The following is a 27,183-nucleotide window of genomic DNA, read 5'->3' as shown; positions in this document are numbered from 1 at the left end:
GAGCACTCAGCAGTACAAGGACGGTTTCTTCCCCGCTGTCACCAGATTCATAAATAATCAATGAACCAAAGATACTGCCTTACTTTTTGTGCAGTATTATTGTTGTATCACTTTATTTCTTGTAGTAATGTCGTAAGATGGTTATAATATGTACGTTTGTACGATGAAGCTTCCGCAAAACTCTGAATTTCATGACTTATTCATGACAATAATTCCTGATTCTGATTCTAATAGAAAATAAAGTCAATACCAAGGCTCTCATTTTCTGAAATATGACAAATCAGCATAAAACTAATAGTTTTGTTTCTTTACATTGGACTTTTGACCCTGAAAACATCTGTCTGTTAAAAGAGAAAAAAAAATCAATCTTTAATTGTGTTCAACTGTCTTGTAAAATGTTAATAGAGAAATGAAGAACATTTCTTTACATGCGTGAACTGTTGGCATTTAACTGAGTGCTGGCAATAGCAAATGAGGGGAAAATAAGAAGTTAGGTTTTATCATGAACATTGTACAACATAGCAATTTCTGTTTCAGCTGATCGAGCTGAATTGTTCCCTGTAAAAATCCCTTGAAAGTCTTGTATTTGCTTTCTCTTCTGTGTAACAGAGTAATGAAGTGAGTACCATTCGAATTAAAGAACAAGGCCATGATGTACTCATCCTGCAAAAGGTGTCGTCATCTAGCCCAGCCCCCGTAGCAGGGAGTGCCTTGATTGATATGAGGTAAGTGGTTCACATACTCTGCAGAGCACATAGCAGCCAGATGGATCATATCAGCTGAAGACTCTCAGTACAGTAGAGCAAAATACAAAACTCATATTGCATAATTCTCTGAGAGTTAGGAATGAAATAATACAATGGGAAGTTCAATACTAAGATTTTTTCATCCCTATTTAGAAGATGAAAGGGTTTCCAAAATATTTGCAAATAGTAATGGCATGACCATGCCTGCTTTTGATGTGCCTTCTTTTAAATACATTGATGAGGATTCAGAGGATGAATGGAGTGATCCTTCACTGTCCTCAGCAGAAGAAGATACAGTCAAATATTCACTGTCTAACAGGTATGTGGTGGTGGCTGGAACCCCTGAAAAAATTCTGGAGCATCTGCTCAATGATATACACCTGGAGGAAGGTGAATGCAAAGAGGCAGGTAAGGGCAATAATCTTGCCTTTAAATCAAATATATGACTACTACTTAAAATGTTTTTATCTGTGACCACTGCTCAATGACAACTGTTCAGTTCATTATTATTTTGATATCCCTTTGAATCAAGATCACTGTTAATTGTTTAGTCGAATACACTTATGGAGTACCACATGAATGTCAAAATGCCTAGGTTTCCACTCATTTCCAAACTGTTAACAAAGATTTTATTACTCTTTGCAGAATGTCAAATTCAGACTGGTAATTTTAAATGAGCAATTGTCTGCTGGCATTTCTTCATTCCTATAATACAAATTGTAAATTCCAAACAAATACGTGGAAATGTTTCTGAAGCACTGTGCCCAGAGTCGAAAAACTGGGAGGCCGTTCATATTGTGACTGGCGAAAACAACAGGAAAGGAGGGACCCCAGAATTTTGTTTGTAAGCTAAACAGTATTGGCGTTTTACAATAGTCACTGCAAGGAACAAGAGCACGCAAACATAGTGATGATTTAGGTATACTGAGAAAATTTGAGATTCCAAGCCTTCAAACTTGAACCCTACTCCTACAATCTTTAGGGTGACCAATTAGTCACATTACATTTCATGTTCTACATCTGGATGTAATGCATGTATCTCTGTGAAGAAAACAAACACGATTCAGAATTAAGGTAAATGCAAGTCATTCATTATGTTGAACTTTAAATGGTGATGAATATCATGCCAGAAATCAATCTGCAGATATAATGGCCCCATTAAACTCATTTAAACAGATACTTCCTTCATCATGCAGTGGGTCAGTTACATTCCATTGCTGCACTTGAAGCTGAATTATTAAATTCTCTGGTTATTCGAAAAGTTTGAATTTTGAATTCTGACATAATAGTCAAGTCTGTGGGATTGTAGGGAATGAATTGAAAACTGACTTTGGGTTTTGAGTTTATTTGTCAGATTTGTGAATAATGTTGGAAAAATACTAAATCCTGTTAGTTTTAGAATAAACAGTGCTGTGTGGGGAGGAGGCCTGGATCAGGGTGGAGAGGAGCTTGCTTCCACCTCACCTACAGTCTGCATCCTTCTAAAACTAGGATTTGCTTCTGGCTAGCTTCTCCTGATACGTGTATGCTACGTCTGAGTGAGGAAGAGATGTTCCTGTGCCACAATGTTGACGGGCATGTGATAGCAGGATGTTGCTGGGAATGAACTGTTTTAGTCATGAAAAGAGATAGACTAGCTATGTTTCCCATAGCACAGGGAACATTGACAGGGGTCTTGATTTATAAGGTGGTGGTGAGAATCTTTTCCTCTCATCAAAGGTAGTTAGACCAAAAGACATTGGAAGTAGGAGATTTAGAGGGGATTCAAGGAAGAGTTTTTTTCATCAAGAGGGAGGCTGAAATCTGGAACTCACCATCTGAGTGGCAGGCATTGCAACCATGTTTAAGTATTTTGAAGAGCACTTGAATCAAGGCTATGGACGAGATGCAGGGAAATGGTAAGAATATTGAAAGATTGCTGGCAAAGACGGTGAATTGACAGGCCTGTTTCTGAATGTCACGATCATGACTTTATCTTCATGCACACGGGTACATTTAATGGTTATTATGAGGCATCACCTCAACTCTCTTAGGCTCGACCCTGGTGATAGTCAGGTGGGAAATGTCTGAATGGGAAGTGCAGAGCAGAGGCCTTTCCTTTGTGAATTGCATCATGCTGGAAGGACAATAGAAGATATGTCTGGAGCTGGAGGTTGTCCAGATGTGGAATGTTCTAAACTGAGCAAGAGCATGAGAGAGAAGTGCAGAGGGTTGGGCTGGTGAGTGGTCATTAGAGAAGAAGGGTGCTATAGGGTCATGGGAATGACCTGATGAGCTAGAAACAAAGCCTGGGAGAGGATTTAGGGTGAGATGAAAAATGAAATCTGCTTGTAGGACTGGTTGTTAAAAAATCTTGGGAGGCAGTGAAAGGAGCAGAATAGTTGGAGTAATAGAATAGGCATGTGAGGAGGAGGGAATAGTATATAAAGAGACCTAACTGGTTCCTAATGCCAGGTGAGAACCTGGGTAGGCAAGTTAAAGGAATTACAGAGAATGCAACAATGCTAAATCAGTGGTTTCCAAACTGCCCCCAAACTCACATACCACTTTAAGTATTCCCTATGCATTAGGTGCTCTGTGATTAGTAAGGGATTGCTTAAGGTGGTATGTGGTGGAAAGAAAAAGTGTGAAAACCACTGTTTTAATCATACCTAATTGACTTGTTATGTGCACAGTTTCATAACTCCAAAGGAAATGGGCCAATGACAATTTTTCTCAAGCAAAATAGTTCAATAACAATTGGGTCTTGAGCAGTGATTCTCAACCTTCCCTTCCCACTCACATGCCACCTTAAGCAATCCCTTACTAATCACAGAGCACTGATGGCATCTGAAATACTTAAGGTGGAATGTGTGTTCATGGAGGCAGTTTGAAAACCACGCTAGAAATAGTCATCAGGTCAGGCAGCATCCACAGAGTGAAATAGAAAGTTAACATTTCAGGTCAATGACATTTTATCGGAATCTTCATGTTCTGCAAGGTTCCAACAGCGGCAAGCCTCAAAATCAGATTGGCATCTGATGTAGAAAATGCATCATCTGGAAGGGTCTGATTTGTAATCAGAAATATTAGAGATATGGTGTAAGTGCAGGAGCATGATATTGAAATAAAGGACCAGCCACAAACATTGAATGATGGACCAGGCATGAGGAGCTGACTGATGTACCCTCACTTCTGCGCCTTTTTTTTGCCAAGTTGAACTTCAGAGTAGATCCAAGAGACTGCATATGTAAAACACGAAAGTTTGCTGATACCATGAATGAAGGAAAACACAATGCTGGAGAAACTCAGCAGGTCAAACAATGTACTTTATCTTTGTCAAGGTATGAGCTAACATAAAAGAGACTGCAGATGCTGGAATCTGGAGTAACAAACAATCGACTGATTGAACTCAGTGAGTCATTCAACTGCCTCTATCTGTCATTCTTCACCCCACCCTGGTTCTCCAATCCTTACTGTCCTCTGTCCAACCCCTCCCCCCTATCCATGTTATATCAGCTATCTCTAACCACTCAATCTTGGTGAAGGTTTCGAGCTCGAAACATTGATAATTTGTTTTCTCTCACTGATGTTGCTCAACTCCAGCAGATTGTTTATTGCTTTGAATTCCAAAATGGCTTGATTAGTGCCAGAAATCATTATACAGGTATTTTAATTCTGCTCTGAAAAATAACAATGTTCACATACACAAGAATGGAAGAAAAACTGTCTGAATTTCCAAGTCTGCAACTTCAGTGTAGAATTTTGGTTTTACTATCTCAATGATTGACTGGAAATGTCATTTACCTGGCAGGAGAATGATGCAATGAAGCTAATGTGAATACTCAGATTTATGTTCATGCAGGGAAGGGAGAAGTTCTGCAGGGGGTCTTTGGGTCATCTCAATTTCTACTTATCACTTACAACCCTCTTTTAAATTCACAAACTGTTTTGCATTTTCCTAATGTCTTTAGTCTTTCCTTTCCATGATTCCTTGTGTCCCCTAGCCCTAACATCAAATTTATCTTTTGCTGTCCACTTTAAATGTGCAATAAGTGGAGCTTGCATGATGTACCCTGGTTATGAAATTTGATTATATTGATTTTAGTCGAGTTAATGTTAGAACCAGAGTACAGCAGATCTGCAGCTGTATCTCATGTATAATTCATCCACAGATGAATTGTCTTAAAAGTACAAAATCTCTGAGGAACTTCCAATGACAAAATAATATAAATATTATTACTTTTAATTTTGTGACTAATATTATGTAAACAAATTGAATGATGGGAACACTCATCTAGATTGAGACCAGCCTTTGAGCTTCTTTTCATCAGTCATTGAATTACTTACTCCCATTGTTTACAGGGCATGATACCCTGCTTCAAAAGGGCATCAATCATCCCAGTACCCAAGAAGAGTAGTGTGAGCTGCCTCAATGACACTGCCCAGTAACATTAACTTCTACTGTGATGAAATACTTTGAGAGGCTGGTCAGGGCCAGAATTAACATGTACCTAAGTGAAGATCTGGACAAAATGCAATTCACCTGTCATTACAAATGCTCCACAGCAGATGCAACATCACTGATTCTCCAATCAGCTCTGGATCACCTCGAAAACAGCAACTCATACATATTCAGCTCTTCATCGACTACAGCTTGGTCTTCAGTACCATTATTTCCTCAGTGCTGGTCAAGAAGCTACAAACTTTAGGCCTCTGTACCCCACTCTGAAACTGGATCTTGACTTTCTCATTGGAAGACCACAGTCAGTACGAATTGGGAACAACGTCTCCTCCTCCCTGATTATCAATGCAGGCACACCCCCAAGGAGCCCACTGCTCTGCTCGTTATACACCCATGACTGTGTGGCCAGGCAGAATTCCAGTGCTATCTACAAGCTTACTATTCACAGTTATTGGCAAAATCACAAAGAGCAACGAGGAAGTTTTCAGGAGGGAGATAGATCAGCCCGTTGAATGGTGTAACGACAACAATCTTGTGCTCAATGTCAGCAGAACCAAGGAGATGACTGTGGACTTCATGAGGAAATCCGGGGAACATGACCCAGTCCTCATCGAGGGCTCACTAGTGGAGAGGGTCAAGAACTCAAATTCTTGGGTGTCAACATCTCCGATGATCTGTCCTGCAGCCTCCATGTTGATCCAATCACAAAGACTGCTCACTAGTGGCCATACTTTGTGAAATGTCAGAGGAGATTTGGTATGTCACTGAAGGCTCTCATAAACTTCTACAGGTTTACTGTGGGGAGCCTTCGGGATGGTTGCATCATTGCTTGGTATGGAGGCACCAACTCTCTGGACAAGAATAAACTCCAGAGGGTGGCTAATTTGGCCTGCAGCATCACAGGCACCAGACCTCACTCCATTGAGGACATCTACATGAGGCAGTGTCTTAAAAAAAAAACAGCCTCTATCCTCAAAGACCCCACCACCCAGGCCATGCCCTCTTCACTCTGCTACTATTGGGGGGGAAAGTACAGAAGCCTAAAGATAAGCACTCAATGGCACAAGGACAGCTTCTTCCAGGCTGCCATCAGAATCCTGAATAATCAATGAACCAAAGACACTGCCTTACTTTTCATGCCCTGTTATTTTTATTTTTTTATAGTAATGTTGTAAGATGGTTATAATATGAATGTTTGCATGTTTGATGCTGCCACAAAGAATTTCATGACTTGTTCATGGCAATAAATCCTGATTCTGATGCATTCTCTAAATAATGACTTTCTTGCGATTCTATATTTTCATGTGAAATGTATGTGAAACATATGCATGATACATAATATTTTCATTGACATGATGCCATGTTCACACTGTAACATTCAACATCAGAAAATAACAATCTTATTTAACAGACAATTTCATTTGAAAATTCAGATTTTGGTTTTGAATATTCAAAAATCACAAATGTGCCTTTAGTATACTGAAACTAATTGATGAAAATATATAATCAAACAGCCATTAATATTCCACAATGTTTCAGCGTTATAATCGAGGACTGGAAGCTTATCACTCATCTCCTTAATTTTAACAATACAAAAGAAAACCTTTTATAGTTATAGACACCTGAACTTTCAGTTCCTAGTTTATATGGTGAAGCCAAAATATCTTCTAGCATCATTCAAAATAACTTTGCAACAATATTACAGCAGAAACAATAAACAGGATGATTAAAGCTACCATGCACCGTTTGTTTATAAATTGCCTGTGGAACTGCTTTTGACACAAATAAAGTAACAGATTGAGAAAAAGAACAAAGCAAAACATGGTATACATATGCTCAAAATCCCTGTTATCCAGAATTTATACAACCAGCGACTTCAAGCACCAACAAGCAATTGCAAGAAATAAATGGGTAAACAATTCACAAGTTTAAAATTTGCGCACCTCACTGTTAGTTCTCTATTTATGCAACACACATTCTCAAGCAAAGGGAAACACACTTCTCCGGCATCTACCAATCCCCGTAGGTGCTGGATATGAGGTGTTTAACTGAGCTGTTCTTTTAATGGCCTAGATTATAGACAGGAGATATTTCTAGATGTGAGTGAAACATGAAAGTTTGCAGACACTGTGATTGTTGTAAAAGCACACCAAAAATGCCGGAGCAACTCCACCAGTTAGTCTTTCAGTGTCCATAAGAGACAATGATATATTGCCGACATTTCGGGCCTGAGGCCTTCTTCAAGGAATAAGCAGAATCTGGATCTCCTTTTTTTTTAACTTTTAGCTATTTATTCACACCTGTACACTATCATTAAATAAATAAATGAGAGCTAAATTCTATTGCTTTATCTTAACTCTTTCCTTAATGATCAGACAAATTAAAACTGGGATTGTTGATTTTTAAGGCAAAATCTAAATTCCCAAAACAAACTTTAAAGCTATCAATAAGGTTTGGCAACTATATAATATCTCATTAAGTCTCCCAGAAATATTAAGCACCAACATAAATATAACGGATTGGTCCATAATGTAAGCTATCTTAGTGGCTCTTTTGTATTTAAAATATGATTTGAATTTCCCTTCAATGAGGAAGAGGTTTACGCAAGAAATAAAATGAGTGCAGCGTACGAGTTCTTTTGAATCTTTTATATCCCTCTCCTATTTAAATATTAACCATTCAATAGAACATCTTAGAACCATAAACACTGCAGCACGTAAACAGGCTCTTTGGCCCTTCTCGTGTTTGCCAATCCATCATTCCCACTCCCACCACTTTCTGAGTGAAAAAGTTCCTCCTTATGTTTCTCTTAAACTTTTCCCCTTTCACCCTTAACCCATGTCCTCTGGTTTATATCTCACCTACCATCAGTGGAAAAACCTACCTACCCCTCATAATTTTAAATATTTTGATCAACTCTTCCCTCATTTTCTACAGAATAAATTCTAATCTGTTTAATCTTTCCCTGTAACCCAGTTCCTGAAGTCTGAGCAACATCCTCGAAAATCTTCTCTGCACTCTTTCCATCTTATTGATATCTTTCCTGTAGTTTGACGACCAAAACTGCATACAATATTCCAATTTTGACCTCACCAATGTCTTATACAACTTTACCACAACATCCCAACTTCTATACTCAAAATCTGATTTATGAAGGTCAATATGCCAAAACCTGTGACTCCACTTTCAGGAAATTACATATATGTATTCCCAGATCCCTCTGTTCTACCACACTCCTCAGTGCCCTACCATTTACCGTGTATGCCCTTTCTTGGTTTGCCCATCCAAAATGCACACTTATCTGCATTAAATTCCATCTGCCATTTTTCAATCCATTTTTCCAACTGTTCCAGATCTCTCTGCAAGATTTTAAAACCTTCTTCGCTATCTAAAACACCTCCAATCTTTGTGTCATCTGCAAACCTGCTGATCCAATTTACCACATTATCATTCAGATCATTAATATAAATAATAAACTTAGCAATGTATGGACAATTTTCATCTACATCAGTTTCTAAATCCAGTATTTTTAAAAATTCTCATTCAATATATTTCTTCCTTTGCAACAGTTCCCTACTATGTGCTCTTCATCTATATTTAATTTCGCCTATGGGGATTGGTAGATTATGGATCAGTGTATTTTCCATTTCATTGTCGATCCTTGCATCTGATGAAATGGTGCAGCCGAGATAGGTAAACTGGTTGACCGTTTTGAGTTTTGTGTGCCCGATGGAGATGTGGGGGGGCTGGTAATCATGGTGGGGAGCTGGCTGATGGAGGACCTCAGTTTTCTTCAGGCTGACTTCCAGGCCAAACAATGAGATAGACAACAGACTCGCCAAGGCAAATAGCGCCTTTGGAAGACTACACAAAAGAGTCTGGAAAAACAACCAACTGAAAAACCTCACAAAGATAAGCGTATACAGAGCCGTTGTCATACCCACACTCCTGTTCGGCTCCGAATCATGGGTCCTCTACCGGCACCACCTACGGCTCCTAGAACGCTTCCACCAGCGTTGTCTCCGCTCCATCCTCAACATCCATTGGAGCGCTTACATCCCTAACGTCGAAGTACTCGAGATGGCAGAGGTCGACAGCATCGAGTCCACGCTGCTGAAGATCCAGCTGCGCTGGATGGGTCACGTCTCCAGAATGGAGGACCATCGCCTTCCCAAGATCGTGTTATATGGCGAGCTCTCCACTGGCCACCGTGACAGAGGTGCACCAAAGAAAAGGTACAAGGACTGCCTAAAGAAATCTCTTGGTGACTGCCACATTGACCACCGCCAGTGGGCTGATAACGCCTCAAACCGTGCATCTTGGCGCCTCACAGTTTGGCGGGCAGCAACCTCCTTTGAAGAAGACCGCAGAGCCCACCTCACTGACAAAAGGCAAAGGAGGAAACACCCAACCCCAACCAACCAATTTTCCCCTGCAACCGCTGCAATCGTGTCTGCCTGTCCCGCATCGGACTTGTCAGCCACAAACGAGCCTGCAGCTGACGTGGACTTTTTACCTCCTCCATAAATCTTCGTCCGCGAAGCCAAGCCAAAGATTTTCCATTTGCATGTGATTGCGTGATTGGCAAGGCATGCCAATTTTAAACTTACCTTTTTTTTTACCACTTTCTTTTCTGCAATATTTTTACCCATTGCTTGAGGCTGTCAGTTGCTTGAATTCCTGGAGCAGGTGAAAGCACTTGAGCAGGCCCAACTGGGAGCTGACAACCTCTTTTCAGAGGACTGTCATTGGGGCTCTGGCGACCCCCAAAGCTCCAGCACCGACTGCTGCGGCTGCGCGTGACCAGGGATGCTACTTTTATGGACAGGCTCAGGACCCCTGAGCCCAATGTCCCACGAAGGACTCCATGTTCACAGGATGCAGTAAGCAGGGGCACTGGGTGAAGGTCTGCCAGACTAAAGGGAACCCAAAGAGGGCGACTGTGTGTGCAACCCCTGAATCATTGCTTGACTCATGCTAAGTCCCAAAGTGCTGGCCTCTGCCTCCGTGCTGTTCACTGCCAGTGTCTTGCTGCGCTGCGTGACGGGACCCGCAACCAGAAGTGAAGCATTGCGGGAAGCCACGTCAGCATGGGGAGCGACCGAATTTTTGGAGCTCTGGCATCAGTCATCCTGGATCAGGCAATACCTCACTAATTGAATAACTCAACAATGGAGGTGAGAGTAAATGGACATTTGACTAATTGCTTAGTATACATTGGCTCCACGGAGAGCTTTATAAACTCTGCGACGACTCTGCGGTACAACTTAAGAGTTTACGCGATGGACTATTGTATTTTCCTAGATTCGTACTCACACTCTGTGACAATCCAGGGGTATTGTATAGTACATCTAACTGAAAAAGTGGGGGGGTGGTTTTGTAAGTTCCGATTGTACTGAAGGATTTGTGGGCTCCTTTGATGCTGGGCTTAGACTTTCTCTGTCACCTTAAAAGTGTGACCATGGAGTTCTCTAGCCCACTCCCTCCAATCACATAACAGAATGGATTGTCCCAAAAGCAGGATGCCACATGTGGACTCTCTACCCTAAATATTGATTTCCCCCCCCCCTCCCCTAACATTTCTGAATCTAACTCCTGATTGCAAACCAATAGCTACAAAGAGCAGGTGATACAGTGTGGGGGATCAGGAATTTATTTGAGCTGAGATACAGAAAAGATACAGAAAACATCCTTGAGCCTAGCAACAGCCGATGGAGAGCCCAGGTGGTAGTCGTGAAAGGGGAAGAAAAGTCCAGGCTAGTGATTGACTACAGCCAAACAATTAATCGTTTCACACTCGTGGACATATACCCCCCTCCCTCGAATTTCAGACATGGTCAACAAAATTGTGCAATATCGGGTCTATTCGACCATCAATCTGAAAGCTGCATACCATCGGTTACCGATCCATTCTGAGGACTGCCCCTACAAGCATTTGAGGCAGACAGACAGCTCTATCAGTTCTGGAAGGTCCCTTTCAGCATCACCAATGGGGTCTTGGTCTTTTAGAGACAGATGGACAAAATGATCAATGAGTACTGATTGAAGGCCACCTACCCCTATCTCGATAACGTCACCATTTGTGGACACTCTCTGTAAGACCATGACGTCAACCTCCATAGGTTTCTCCACATTGTTAAGGCCCTGAACCCCTCGTACATCTCCATTAAGTGCGTGTTCCAGATGAAGCATCTGGCGATTTTGGGCTATGTGGTGGAGAATGGTGTCATTGACCCTGACCCCAATCGAATGTGCCCCCTGTTAGATCTACCGATCCCAAGGACCATGAAAACCTTAAGGAGGTGCCTGGGCTTCTTCTCCTACTACGCCCAGTGGGTCCCTCACCACACAGATAAGGTTCGCTCCCACTTAAAGCCCACCTCTTTCCCATTGTTGACCAAAGCCCAGACACCTTTCGACTACATTTGGAGCTACATCGCAAAGACCACCATGCATTCAGTGGACAAGAATGCACCCTTCCAGGTGGACAGCGATTCCTCTGACAAAGCTCTGGCCGCTACCCTTAACCAGGCAGGCAGGCTGGTTGCCTTTTTCTCCTTCATCCTATAAGGCCACAAGCCTCGGAACCCACCTGTGGAGAAAAGGTTCAAGCCATTGTAGAGGCCATCAGGCACTGGAGGCATTACCTGACCAACAGAAAATTTACACTCTTCACTGACCAGCAATCGATGGCATTTATGTTTAAATTACACAAAAAGTGGCAAAATAAAGAATGATAAGATCGCCAGATGGAGATTCAAACTCTTCACCAATAATTAAGATGTAGCATACAGGCCAGGTACTCTCAATGAACCTCCAGATGCCCTGTCAAGAGAAAGCTGTGCCTCTGCACACACTGGCCAGTTGTGGTCACTACACGATGAGCTTTGCCACCCAGGCATCATCCGCGTGCCTCATTTCATTAAGGCACACAACCTGCCCTATTCCATTTAGGACATCAGGAAAATGACCAGATCCTGCCAGATCTTCACGGAGTGCAAGCCACACTTCTACCACCCCAACAAAGTGCACCTGATAAAGGCATCCCACTCCTTCGAATGACTCAGTATCAATTTCAAGGGTCCCCTCCCTTCCACCAACAGAAACGTGTACTTTCTCAATGTCATTGACAAATATTCATGATTTCTGTTCACCATCTCCTGCCTAAACATGCCCATAGTCCTCCAGTACTGTGGTGCTCAACCTGAATTACCAGTCCCCCTGACAGACTTGTAAATATTTGTAAAATATTAATTTTGTTTTTCACCTGCATTCTAAGTTCTGAAGGAAGGGTTGAATACAGTGAACTGGAATTCACTACCTATGTATTGTTCAGATGGCTGGCTCTTTCCCTGGCTCCACCCTCACCTACCCCAATATAAACCCTGGTTTTCCTGCCTTACCTCAGATTCACCTGAGGACGATTGTGTCTGCTGGCCATTTGAATGCATTCAGGCGCGTTACATCCCCTAATTCCAGATGAATTAAATTTTATTCAATGAATTCAAAAGTTATAACCTTGGGGTTGCTAGACCTGTGTTGTACCTCCTCTGGCAGTCCTTTCTCAGACTTACGTTTGTCCATTCTTCATCATTGGATACATCCCGCGTGAATGTTATGGCAAGATGACGGGACTGGAACTGTTTTTCAAATTGTGAAAATATCCACGATTTTATTTTCATAATTTAATTTGATAGTGTACCCAGCGTGCTAACCGAGTTAAAGAACAAAGCCAGCAGTCAGTGGGCTCGTTGGAACTTGTGAGCTTTATTTTGACAAGTGTGCTGCTGCTTTTAAGGCTCCCGCCCCTTCATGCCAGGAATCTTGTAATCGTGATGTAAATTCACTACCTGGGTGCATGCGGTCCCCGAGCTTCTACTGGAAAAGAAGGCTGCATGACGCCATCTTTGATATGGCTGCTCCGATGGCGTGCACGTAACACCCGGAGCCGGCCATCAATAATGTGCATCGCCACAGTAGTTCTTTTAAAACCTTGGTATTTTCACACAATTAAGATCAAGACATAGTAAAACCCACTGAAAACTGACAATTTTGATTGAAGCAGGCTTTATGAGATTTTTTTTCTAAATATGTAATAGAAATAGTAATAAAACCCTAATATGCTGTTTACTTGACCTTTTCAGTCTAGTCGCTATTCTCCTCTACATTCTGGTATGTGTTTTAACTTGCTTGTAACATTGCGTGGACATTGGCGACTTCAGGGATTTCTACGAGGCTCTAAAGGCTGTGTACGGCCCCTCACCCTGAGTCCAAAGCCCGCTGCGCAGCTCAGACGGCAAAGTCCTCCTCAGCGAAAAGATCTCCATCCTCAACCGATGGTCAGAACACTTCCAATCTCTTTTCAGTGCCAACCGCTCAGTCCAAGATTCCGCCCTGCTCCAGCTCCCTCAACAGCCCCTAAGGCTAGAGCTGGATGAGGTTCTCACCCTGGATGAGACATATAAGGCAATCGACCAACTGAAAAGTGGCAAAGCAGCAGGTATGGATGGAATCCCCCCAGAGGTCTGGAAGGCTGGCGGCAAAACTCTGCATGCCAAACTGCATGAGTTTTTCAAGCTTTGTTGGGACCAAGGAAAACTGCCTCAGGATCTTCGTGATGCCACCATCATCACCCTATACAAAAACAAAGGTGAGAAATCAGACTGCTCAAACTACAGGGGAATCACGTTGCTCTCCATTGCAGGCAAAATCTTCGCTAGGATTCTACTAAATAGAATAATACCTAGTGTCGCCGAGATAATTCTCCCAGAATCACAGTGCAAACAGAGGAACTACTGACATGGTCTTTGCCCTCAGACAGCTCCAAGAAAAGTGCAGAGAACAAAACAAAGGACTCTACATCACCTTTGTTGACCTCACCAAAGCCTTCGACACCGTGAGCAGGAAAGGGCTTTGGCAAATACTAGAGCGCATCGGATGTCCCCCAAAGTTCCTCAACATGATTATTCAACTGCACGAAAACCAACAAGGTCGGGTCAGATACAGCAATGAGCTCTCTGAACACTTCTCCATTAACAATGGCGTGAAGCAAGGCTGTGTTCTCGCACCAACCCTCTTTTCAATCTTCTTCAGCATGATGCTGAACCAAGCCATGAAAGACCCCAACAATGAAGACGCTGTTTACATCAGGTACCGCACGGATGGCAGTCTCTTCAATCTGAGGCGCCTGCAAGCTCACACCAAGACACAAGAGAAACTTGTCCGTGAACTACTCTTTGCAGATGATGCCGCTTTAGTTGCCCATTCAGAGCCAGCTCTTCAGCGCTTGACGTCCTGCTTTGCGGAAACTGCCAAAATGTTTGGCCTGGAAGTCAGCCTGAAGAAAACTGAGGTCCTCCATCAGCCAGCTCCCCACCATAACTACCAGCCCCCCCACATCTCCATCGGGCACACGAAACTCAAAACGGTCAACCAGTTTACCTATCTCGGCTGCACCATTTCATCAGATGCAAGGATCGACAATGAGATAGACAACAGACTCGCCAAGGCAAATAGCGCCTTTGGAAGACTACACAAAAGAGTCTGGAAAAACAACCAACTGAAAAACCTCACAAAGATAAGCGTATACAGAGCCGTTGTCATACCCACACTCCTGTTCGGCTCCGAATCATGGGTCCTCTACCGGCACCACCTACGGCTCCTAGAACACTTCCACCAGCGTTGTCTCCGCTCCATCCTCAACATCCATTGGAGCGCTTTCATCCCTAACGTCGAAGTACTCGAGATGGCAGAGGTCGACAGCATCGAGTCCACGCTGCTGAAGATCCAGCTGCGTTGGATGGGTCACGTCTCCAGAATGGAGGACCATCGCCTTCCCAAGATCGTGTTATATGGCGAGCTCTCCACTGGCCACCGTGACAGAGGTGCACCAAAGAAAAGGTACAAGGACTGCCTAAAGAAATCTCTTGGTGCCTGCCACATTGACCACCGCCAGTGGGCTGATAACGCCTCAAACCGTGCATCTTGGCGCCTCACAGTTTGGCGGGCAGCAAACCTCCTTTGAAGAAGACCGCAGAGCCCACCTCACTGACAAAAGGCAAAGGAGGAAAAACCCAACACCCAACCCCAACCAACCAATTTTCCCCTGCAACCGCTGCAACTGTGTCTGCCTGTCCCGCATCGGACTTGTCAGCCATAAACGAGCCTGCAGCTGACGTGGACTTTTTACCCCCTCCATAAATCTTCGTCCGCGAAGCCAAGCCAAAGAAAAAGAAAGAAAGAATCAATGCAGTGTTGGGAGACATTGCAGAAATAATGCATTGGCTTTATTCCAAGTTTAGACCCCTCACTTAAATGCTGGCACCTTAAGGCACAACCAGCATTTTTTACATCAATAATTGAAGACCATCTGGCAGCTTACTAGCAAGTTTTACAATCTATTCCACAAAATAGTATTGTGGTAAGCTGCTCTGGACATAAAATGTTAGATAAAATAATCACAAATCAACACGGGTTTGTAAAACCTTTAGCAGCTAAAGTTATTCTGTTGGTACATATAAATGTGAAAAATCATGATTTGAAGTCTCTCCTATCTCATTCTAAATGCATTAATTAGCTGCCATACATAAAGGACTTCAGTCTTTTCTCAATGCTCTTTTGAGCGTGGTGTCTTTCTAAACTGTTCATGGATATCTTCCAACTCAAGACAATCCCAAATATCTGCATGAAATATTATTTTCCAAGGAAAAGTTGAATAGTCCTATTTATTGGCTACTGATCATTTTCTTTTTTACATGTCATATAATATTTTGTTGATCGATAAAAAAATTAGCTAAACTATTTTTGTTGCATGAAGGCACCTTGATAGGAATTCAATCTATGTGGCTGCAGGCAATTCATCATATTTGGCAAATTTCTTGAAACTCTTGCCAGTTATCAGAGTTATCAAGGCTCCCATGAATTGGTCATTATTTCCAAATGAGAAAAAGAAAACTCCATTGTACAAAGTCTACCATCAACTGCCTTTCACTTCCTGTGGGTGCTGTGTGACCTGTTGAGTTCTTCCAGCACTTTTGTATATTCCACTATAGACAAAGAACTAATTGTGAGAAAAGTTGTTTATCTGCAGAAGATCGTGCATATTGTAATTTTCTTCCTTGTTTCAAAAGCTTCAGCATCAAATCCATGTCTTTGGAAGGAACAAGGATGAGCAGGGCCAGGATTAGGGAGTTGGAAATCAAATTCTGGGATGAGACATTTGTGGTCTGACAATCCAAATCTGTTTAGGGAGACTCTCATAGTTACAAAACAATATTTATTTATTTGTATATATGAATACTTGTCCTGCATAAGTATTGTCTGTCTGTAAATGTATTATGTCTGGTTGTGTGTCTGCATGTTTTGCACAGAGGATCAAAGAACGCAGCTTCATCAGGTTGTACTTGTGCAATCAGACGATAATAAACTTGACAATATACCTGGATTTATCATCCTGATAAATTCAGGTAAGACGAAAATGGAGAGCTGTGGATTCCCAGAGAGTGAGGTCACACATGGATTTATGACATTAGAGTCTGAAGAGTTTCAAATAGGCAGTCTGAAATGGAAAATGAAATTCTTGATAGGGAAAGATAAATTCAAACTGAGGTTACTATCAGATAAGCCCATGACTACTTAATGGCACAACAGCATCAAGGGACTGAATGTCCTGATCGATATATTTGCAATACCACCTCACTGAATTTCGTATCTTCAGCATCCAGAATGATTCAGTGTGCATCCAGCTCCTCAATCTGCCCAGTCAGGAGTTGCAAGACTAATAAGTGCATAGTTACATGAAATATGGCATTCTTTGATTTTTGATTTTGCGATGGAGAGAGTGCAGAGATTTACCAGGATCTTGCCTGGATTGGAAAATAAATCTTATGAAGTAAGGTTAGCTCATTGGAGCAAAGAAGGATGAGAGGTGACCTAATAGTGCTCTGGAAGATTCTGAGAGGCATAGATAGATAAGGTAGACAGCCAGTGCCTTTTTCCCAGGCCAGGAATAACAAACACTAGATGGCATCTGTACAAAGTGAAAGGAGGAAAGTTTAGGGGAGACATCAGGGGAGACATCTTTGTGTTTTTTACATCGAGAGTTGTGGGTGCCTGGAATGTATTGCCTGGGGTGGTGGTGAAGGCTGGAACAATTGGGGCAGTCACATAGGTGAAAGAAAAATTGAGGGGTTTTTTTTTGTTATGTTTGTATAGATCAGCACAATATTGAGGGCCAAAGGGCCTGTACTGTGCTCCATGTTCTATTTACTTTGTGTTAGTAGTGGTCAAATAAATGATCAGCAGGAGAAGGAATGCAAGATGAAAGATGTTGATGATTAGGGATTAGGCATTGCACATGCTGGTTTAGCAGATTAGAAAAATGATGGGCAACTCACTAACAAAGGTGTGCCCCCCTCCTTCCACCTTCATTCCTGTGCCACTATGCTCACTACAGATGGGGGTAAAAGTTCTGCTCTCATGTGGGCTGTGAAATCGAAGGCCATTCTGTAGATCAGGATCTATCTTGTTACCGTGTCTGCTGATGAACACATGGCTCCAGTGGCAGATTAACTAGTACCCAGGCCCTAGACTGAGCTATAGTAAGGGCCCCTACCCGACCTTGCTCCCCTGCTCCACGGTCCCCACTCTTCGTCTGACGCTGTGACTGTGGTAAAACACAGAAATGCTGGAGGAACTCACCCAGTCTCGTAGTGTCCACAGGTGGTAAAGATACATTGAGGGAGGGCTCAGGCCCAAAACATCAGTAATACCCCCTACAGACACTGCAAGACCTGCTGAATTCCTCCAGCACTGTGATTTTAAACCTCAATTTACAAACGAGAATTCAGCTTCTCCCATTTGTTTTGCTGGGTTTTCATACGAAACAATTTATACATTACATGCTTTCTACAACTGTTGCAAATACCCCTGTAACGAAGGAGCAAATTAGGCTTTTATTTATTAATAAAGCTTGATAATGCAAAATCACAGTATAACCATGATTAGAAACTATGACATTAAAGTTCAAATGATCGCTGTCACCTTTGGTTGTAATATTTGAACAGAAATCACTGATTTAGTTCAATATTATATAAATCCAACAATTAATTTAATGTGCCACCTTTTTTGCCGACCCTGCCAATTTCGACGAAGTGTTAAAGTGGTTAAAGCATCCCACTAGGCAGGGAGACATCCCCGTCCTCTGTCCCGCTGGCCAGGGAGATGTCCCTGTCCTCTGGTCCCCGTCCTGTTGGGCAGGGAGAGGTCTCCATCCTCTATCTCATTACCCAGTCCCCAGCCCGCTGGGGAGGGAGACATCCTATTCCCCATCCTACTGGACAGGGAGACGCACCATCCCTCGGTCCCCCTGTCCCTCTGAGCAGGGAGAGGTTCTGTCCCCCATCCCACTGGGCAGTTAGAGGTCCCCAACCCCCATACCGCTGGGCAGGGAGAGGTCCCTGTCCCCCGGCCCCATCGCTGGGCAGAGAGACTCTCGGGAAACGGCGAGGTGACTGCAGTTTGCATTGAAAGATAATTACTTTACCCCTGTCTTTGTGATAAAACATAGGTTGAGACAGTGGTGAAGTTCAGGGAACAAATATAGGTTGTGCCCTTCCTTCAGTCTCTCCCCCCCCCCCCCCACCCCTCTCCCCACCATGCTCTTGGAACACAAACTCAGCCTATTTGGCTTGAAATGTTTCCCAATAACCCTATTTTTTCAGGCAATGCAGTGTGGATCTCAGCCCTTTGTTATGATGTTATCCAACATACTGGAGAATATAGGCAGGATTTAACCTTGTTCCCAAACTATTAGATTTTTAACATCTCTCTGACCGATTTGGACATTAAAAATCTTATAGTTTAGTGGGAAGGTGGAGGATCGCACATTTGCCACCTGAAAATCTTCATGCCACTGGCCCACCACTGCCAGCACCCAGAAACCACCGCGTGCATCTACCTAGCAACAGCATGACACTGACACTGGACCTCTCAGTCCCTGCAGACTTCACTGGTGCAGGCACAGTAAGTAAAGACCAGGAGCCTATCCTTTACTGAATAGGTTGAAGCCTGGGGGCTCAGGCCCCCTTACCGTCCTACTGAGCCTAATGCTTAATCCGCCACTGCATGGCTCCTGTAAGGCTGTGAGGACAGTGCAGGCAATGTTTATGCTTGCCTGTCTTCTGTATGACATACACATTGGTCAGTAGGCCTTATGTTGCATATGCAGATTGATTATATTAGAGCAACATCACTTGTGTCATTTGTACAGAGCCGTTGTCATACCCACACTCCTGTTCGGCTCCGAATCATGGGTCCTCTACCGGCACCACCTACGGCTCCTAGAACGCTTCCACCAGCGTTGTCTCCGCTCCATCCTCAACATCCATTGGAGCGCTTTCATCCCTAACGTCGAAGTACTCGAGATGGCAGAGGTCGACAGCATCGAGTCCACGCTGCTGAAGATCCAGCTGCGCTGGATGGGTCACGTCTCCAGAATGGAGGACCATCGCCTTCCCAAGATCGTGTTATATGGTGAGCTCTCCACTGGCCACCGTGACAGAGGTGCACCAAAGAAAAGATACAAGGACTGCCTAAAGAAATCTCTTGGTGCCTGCCACATTGACCACCGCCAGTGGGCTGATAATGCCTCAAACCGTGCATCTTGGCGCCTCACAGTTTGGCGGGCAGCAACCTCCTTTGAAGAAGACCGCAGAGCCCACCTCACTGACAAAAGGCAAAGGAGGAAAAACCCAACACCCAACCCCAACCCCAACCAACCAATTTTCCCCTGCAACCGCTGCAACCGTGTCTGCCTGTCCCGCATCGGACTTGTCAGCCACAAACGAGCCTGCAGCTGACGTGGACTTCTTACCCCCTCCATAAATCTTCGTCCGCGAAGCCAAGCCAAAGAAGAGAAAGATTGTAAAGCCTTGTTTTGTCATAGAGAAAAGTAGGTGGCACTGTGAACAGCCACAGTCAACCATCAAGTTTATGATCACACGTGCCAAGATGAAGGCGCTTTTGTGAGCAGACCAGTTAAATATCTTATACATCCTACAACAAGTAAGGCACAGAACAAAAGTGCAGTTATAGAGAGGTATCAATTTGTCAAGAGCAAAAGCCTTTGCTGTTTTGGGGTCCATTCAGGAGTCTGATAATGGTAGGAAATGACCTGTTCTTAAATCTGCCAGTGCATAATCTTCTGCTTGTAAATCGTCATGATGGGAGCAGGTGAAGAGAGCATTGCTGGGTTGGACAATATGCTGGCTGCTTTTCCAAGGCAACAGAAATAATAGATGGAGTTGATCATGGAGAGGGTGTGTGTGTAATGATCTGAGCTGCATTCAAAACCCTCTGCAATATGTTGCAGACTTGGCCAGAGTGGTTCCTATTCCCGGTGGTGATGTATACTGATAGGACCTGTACACTGGTGCACCTGTAGAAGTTGTAAAGTGAAACACATGTCATGGTAAATCTCCTCAGGCCCTTGAAGAAGCAGCTGCTACATTTCTTGGCAATTGCGTTGATGTGGATGCACTGAGTTCTGGTGGCTTTTCAGGCATCCTTTCCTGTAACACGGTTAGTACAGGACAAAGAAAATGATGCTCATCCAGTCAATGGCAACTTACACCATGCAACAGTTTCCAATCCTCCCAAAGCGGTATGACTGGTCTGCCAACTGCTCTAGAATAAGTGATTAAAATGCAAAATGTAGATATCCCCACAACAAGTTTGGAAGGAGCCCAAAGGACAAATTCCAATGGCCACCATTATTTTTTTTTTACAACTAATGGCAATGTAGATTTTGCTTTGCTGGGTTGTGGTGATTTTAGTCAGGACTGTTTCTCCCTCTCTTCCTTGTTGTGAGAGTTGCACCTTAAACTTCACTGAAGATTAAGCCTTCTCATGAGACAATTTATCCAACCCATCCCTCCCCCCTCCCCTTCTCCCCCTTCTCCCCTTAGCTGCTTGCCTTGCTCTGCATTCCCTCTGCTCATTCTCCTTGATTCTCCTCGAGATCAATTTGTTTGGACAAAACCCTTGAATTCAGAATAAAGCTATTCATCATTTAATGTGCCACTCACTGTCAACTTCAGCAACTCTGCAGAACTTCACACAGCACCAAAAATGTGCCATTACAGTACTGCCAGTAGAAATCAGTCAGCAATTAACCTCAAAGTAGTGGATGATTACTTTAAGTTGGACTTATGGGAAGTTTTAAAATCTATTATTGAACGGTATATTCAGCTGTGAGGATTATAGTCTGTATGAGATTGAGCACTGTGCTCCAAAATGGCAGGACTGGGGTAAGCCAACTCTGCATACTTTCAGTAGACAGTAGTTGTGAATGAGGAAAAGCCTCAAACAAAATGATATCTGGCATGAATTGTACCACAAGTATGTATGTGTGCATCAGAAATAAATTTTGGAACAATGTTGAAAGGGCACTAGACAATAGAAATGTTTATTTATCCACGGGCTGGTTAATTGGGGATGCCTGCCATAGGCTAACTTGGCTAAGTTGAGATGAAATTTTGCAGTTCTACAATAATCGATTTTGGAAAGGAGCAGCTAAAAGCACATATTGCATGTCTATCCAAAACAATGTAAAGCATGGAACAAACCTTTCACTTTCAGACATTGATTTGATTCAGTATTAAATCATTCAAGGGATTTAATTAATGAATCATAAAGAGACAGTTTAAAAAAAAAACTTTCTGGCACGATAGAAATCTTGACTTTTTACCATGCTTGCTTCAGACTGGTACAGACAAACTATTAGTACAAAATAGTGTTTCCATGGTTCCTTCCAGCTTTCACAAAAGACTCATACAAAGGTATTAAATATCATCACACAAGGATATTCAAGTATAGAGAGAATCAATTTCCCCAATTAGTCGGAAGGGAAATGAACAGCTCAGCCCTGTGAACTCAGCTGGAATAAAGAGCAACTGTATTATATCAAATGACTCCTGTCTGACAACAGCAGAGTGCTATGCTTTCTGGGATGCCTTATTTTGGATGAACTATTCTCTGGATTGGACATTAAATATACTATGGTGTTACACCAAGGAATGATCGTGAGGTTAGCTCTGGTGTCATTTTCAATATTTATCCTTCAATTGTCATTACTGCAACTGATAGTCTGATAATTATCACATTGGATCAAATCTTGCTGACATGGAACTGTTTTCTGCAATCACTGTTGACAGTCATCTCATACTGATGAGAGGCTAGACAAGTTGGGCTTGTATTCCTTGCAGTTTGGAAGAATAAGAGATGACTTTATTCAAACCTACAACAAGGAGGCTTGACATGGTAAATGTTGAGATGTTTTCACTCAAGGGGGAATCACAAACAAGGGATCGACATTTAAAAACAAGATGTGGAGATTTTTTTTTCTGTGTCAGAGTGCAGTGAATCTCTGGAAATAGAAATATTTAAGGTGGAGCTAAATAAGTATTTGAAAGATCCAGGAATTGAGAGTTATGGGGTTGAAAGGAGAGATTGCATAAGCTGTTGTTTTTCCTGTATCAGAGAATGTTGCTGAGAGGTAATATTATATTATTACACACACACAGGTGCACCAGTGTACAGATCCTATCAGTATACATCACTACCTGGAATAGGAACCACTCTGGCCAAGTCTGCAACAAATTGCAGAGGGTTTTGAATGCAGCTCAGATCATTACACACACACACACACACACACACACACACACACACACACACACACACACACACACACACACACACACACACACACACACACACACACACACACACACACACACACACACACACACAAGCACAGTAGCATGAGCAGAATACCTGTATCAGAGGTTAAACAACAGTATGACAGAGCAAAGGCAGAACAGCTTTGCTCTCATAGAGGGAGGGAGTGAGAGAGGAGAGACAGAAACTTCAGTTCTAGAGGGACAACCTGGCAAACTTTGGAAGAATGCCTCATCAAAGGAGAAAACTCGCTGTCTGAAAGGAACTCTGTGGTGACCTGAAAGAAAGAGGATCATGGCTTCAACTCTGAAGGGGGCAAGTTTCATCAGCAAGAATAATAAAAAAGGAATCAGGTGTGGATGTCCTGGAACAAAAGGAATCTCTCTCTGAAAACCAACAAGAACACTCCTAAGAGGTAACCATTTGCCTGTTAAGCATCAAACCCTGGTGAACTTTATTAATGTTAACTTCTGGGCACAATACAAGAATTGCCTGCAACCAGTGACATTGAACTGTGAACCAAAGAACTTTTCTACACTTATATACATATTACACACGTGCACTTAGAATTAGAAAGGGGTTAAGTAGGTTAAAGTTTGATTTTGTTTTCATGTGCAAAGATAATTAAAAGCAACTTTTGTTTAAGCGACCCTTTGTCATGGTGCATATCTATTGCTGTTGGGTTTTGGGGTCCTCTGGACTCCGTAACAGGAGCAACAAACAATGGCAGGCTTTCTGAGCGCCAACATGATGCCACAAGTGGAAAGTTCACAAGAAATAATGTTTAGTACTTAACAAAAGAAAAACTCGATCTCTTCTTACAAAAGAAGAACACCTCCCCACCACTGCCCCCTATAACTCCCCACCACCACCACCACCACCGGTCTGTGACTACAATCCCTGCTGCTGCCCGGGAGCCCGAGGTCCCTACTTCAGCCAATGCTGAAGACTTGGACCCAGCTCTGTTTGGCATCTTCCCGGCCAGAAGCAAAGATTTCATCTTTTTTACTGTTATTGTAATCAAACTGGTACCATCAGAGCCCCAAAAGGGCAAGTCAGGTGTTGAATTTTTTCCACTTGTTGACATCATGTCGGCGCTATTTATAATATTTATACATACACACACATGTAGATAGATAGATAGAGATATGAATATATATATATGTGTGTCATGAGAGACATAGTCAGGGTAAATAGCCAGGGTTAGGCAAGGAACACATAAAGGAGTTGAAGCCATGAAGGAGCTTTACAGTGCCATCTTTGAAGCCCAGACTTCCCACTTTGATGGTACCATGATTGTTGCAGATAATTTCCATTACGCCAACCTGAAAATGGTCTTTCCACGGTTTCAACAGCATGAACTTTGCCACCAAGGAGAGAACACCCTGTATCAGGTGTATACCAATGTCCCTGGTGCATAAAAAACTGCAACTCACCCCTCCACCTTGGTTACTCAGATCTCATATCCATCCTGCTAACCCCAGTGTACAGACCACTGACAAAGCCAAATAGGTCACTTCGCAGTGTTATGGACCATGGACTGACCTTTTGGACTGTGGACTGACATCATAAAGGATGGAATTCTACTGGGAACTCGGTGTGACTTGTGGTGCAGCTGGGTCGAGCTGTGCAGACAAAGGGAGAATGGAATGTTCAGAACAGCAGTTAGAGTGGCAGAACTGCAGCAGTTGGAGCAGTGGGGACCAATCAGGAGAGCTGTGAGCTTAAGATAATGAAGGGTTTTTAAAAAAAAACCATAATTTGAGAACCGTGGGAAGTCATCTAAAGAGGCCTTGAAAAAGGACACGTAAGCTTACGGCAACTCAACATCAGTCATTTCTCTCTCCGATGTTCAATACGTCCTTTTGTTATTCAGTTGGGGGAATTGAATTTAGATATTGAACTTTGATATTGAATTCTGTGGACTGTGTTTTTGGACTGACTTGACTGATTGACCTGGGCATTTTGGGGATTTTTCCTTTTTGAATATTGGGCATAGACTGTAATGGTCTGGGTTATTCACATACACATATAAATATATGATATCTGTAGATTTGCTATAGATACTTATCGTGGGGTTAATTGTGTTAAGTCATTATATTGTTAATGGTCATTAATAAACAAAGTTAAAATTTAATCCTTTTGAATTGCGTCTTCTGTTGTTGCTGGTTTGAGGAGTAACAGCAGGGAGATCAGGACGTGGCCGAGGGGAGCCACAGCAATGCTGCAAGACTGCTTTGAGACCACGGACTGGAGTTGTTTCAAGGAGGCAGCCACCTACAATGGCTTCACAACCAGGACTAACCAGAAACCATCGTTGGATGCTGAGGTCAAGGTCCTTCTCAGAACTCGTGATGCTGCCTTCAGGACAGGGTATAGGATGACATTAAGATCAGCCAGGGCTGAACTCTACTATACAATTCGGAAGGCAAAGCAGGGATATGCACAGAAGATCCACAGACAGCTGTGCGACACTGGTGACATGAGGCACATGTGGCAAGGGATGAAGACTATAACGGATCACAAATCAACCGTGCGAGTTGAGGACAATGACGCCTCCCTTGTGTACACCCTGAACATCTTCTATGCACAGTTTGATGAGAAGAACAGGATGACGCCAAGGAAAGCTCCATGTCCCCCTGATGAATGGGCCCCCTGCATAGCTGTGGCTGAGGTGAGGAGAACCCTACCAAGGTGAACCCACACAAGGAGGCGCGACCAAACTACATACCTGGTCGGGTACTGGAGGACTGTGCATACCAATTGATGGAGTCTTTATGGTCATCTACAGCACCTTACTGCCACAGTACCTCACTCCTGCAGGGTTCAAGACAGCTACCATCATCCCAATACCCAAGATGGTGACAATAACAGGCTTCAATGACTACCACCCTGTGACACTGACCTTCACAGTTATGAACTGTCTAGAGCACACATGTCAACTCAGGCCCGCAGGCCAAATTTGGCCCATGATATAATTATATTTGGCCCGCAAGATCATATCGAATATGTATTAGAGCTGGCCCGCTGGCCGCCGCACCAGTATAGCGCAAGCACAGCTAATACTACAAATCCCAGAATGCTTTGCAAATGCGTTGGCGCCGGCCCGTCAGCCCGCTAATCGCCCCCACCTTCTCTCTTTACTTTCATCAGCATCTGTGACCTGTCGCCCAACTCACATGTAATAAACCCCTTACGAAAAATGGCCAAACGAAAGACAGAAAACAGGACCTTTCAAGACAGGTGGGAGGCAGACTATATGTTCATCATTTTAAAAGACAAACCTGTTTGTCATTGAAGCAAGTTGTTATTTTTTTGACTTGTTGGCTTGTGAAAAAAAATACATTTAAAAGGAGCTTAAAGGCTATAGAGAAATATTATTTATTGAATATTTAATTCTCATTTGTTAATGCTTCTTCTGGAAAGAGTTTAACCAAAACTATTATAAAACATTTATTTTAATAAGAAAAAGTTTAACATTACATATGTTGAAAGAAGAGAAAACATGCAGATGTTGTTGAAAATTTTCAATAAATATTTAGTTTGGCCCTCGACTTAGTCCAAGTTTTTAATTTTGGCCCTCTGTGAATTTGAGTTTGACACCCCTGGTCTAGAGCATCAAAGCACACCTCCAGAGAGGCTAGACCCATTTGAATTCACCTATAGAAGAAATCATTGTACAGTCAATGTATAGCCTTGTCACTTTACTCAATCCTGGCCCACCTGGTTAACGCCTGCTGTTCATTGACTTCAGCTCAGTGATTGATATGATAATTCCCAGAGGCTGTTCATGCTGGGACTCAAAATCCCTCTCTGTAAACTGGATCTTGGACTTTCTAACAGAAAGACCACAGACTGTCTGGGTCAGCAGCAGAATGTCGAGCACCATTAAGCTGAGCATTGGCACACCTCAGAGCTGTGTGCTCAGCCCGCTCCTGTTCATGCTACTGACCCTCAACTGCATCACCAGATCCAGCTCCAACAGTGTCATCAGATTTGTAGATGCTAGCCTCATCAGTAACAACTATGAGTCGCACTACAGAAAAGATGTAGATAATCTTGTGAAATGGTATGAGGGTAACAACTTGATCTCAACGTGGACAAGACAAAGGATTCAACGTGGACAAGACAAAGGAGACGATCATGGACATCAGGAGGACCAGGAATGACCACCTTCCACTACATATCAACAACTCTGTAGCAGAGAGAGTGGAGCCACCAAGTTACTTGGAGTTCACTAGTGACCTATCATAGACA

The 27,183-nt window shown here is 42.9% G+C and overlaps 1 protein-coding gene and 1 long non-coding RNA gene across 6 annotated transcripts in view; one reads left to right on the top strand and one right to left on the bottom strand.

The window, feature by feature from the left end:
* Nucleotides 1–24,479, bottom strand: part of LOC138751519 (uncharacterized) — a 34,162-nt gene extending 9,683 nt beyond the window's left edge. For all 3 annotated transcript variants that reach the window (XR_011350027.1, XR_011350025.1, XR_011350026.1), the window contains exon 1: nucleotides 24,363–24,479. This is a non-coding gene — a long non-coding RNA (uncharacterized lncRNA). The remainder of the gene's footprint in view (nucleotides 1–24,362) is intronic.
* rapgef5a (Rap guanine nucleotide exchange factor (GEF) 5a) overlaps nucleotides 1–27,183 on the top strand; it is a 242,463-nt gene that overhangs the window by 127,808 nt on the left and 87,472 nt on the right. For all 3 annotated transcript variants that reach the window (XM_069913870.1, XM_069913871.1, XM_069913872.1), the window contains exons 9-10: nucleotides 610–725; nucleotides 1,066–1,154. In XM_069913870.1, the coding sequence (XP_069769971.1) occupies nucleotides 610–725; nucleotides 1,066–1,154 (205 nt within the window). The remainder of the gene's footprint in view (nucleotides 1–609; nucleotides 726–1,065; nucleotides 1,155–27,183) is intronic.

This window comes from Narcine bancroftii, chromosome 1 (genome assembly GCF_036971445.1).
Source record: "Narcine bancroftii isolate sNarBan1 chromosome 1, sNarBan1.hap1, whole genome shotgun sequence".
Lineage (NCBI taxonomy): Eukaryota > Metazoa > Chordata > Chondrichthyes > Torpediniformes > Narcinidae > Narcine > Narcine bancroftii.
This window is presented reverse-complemented; position numbering and strand designations above follow the sequence as displayed.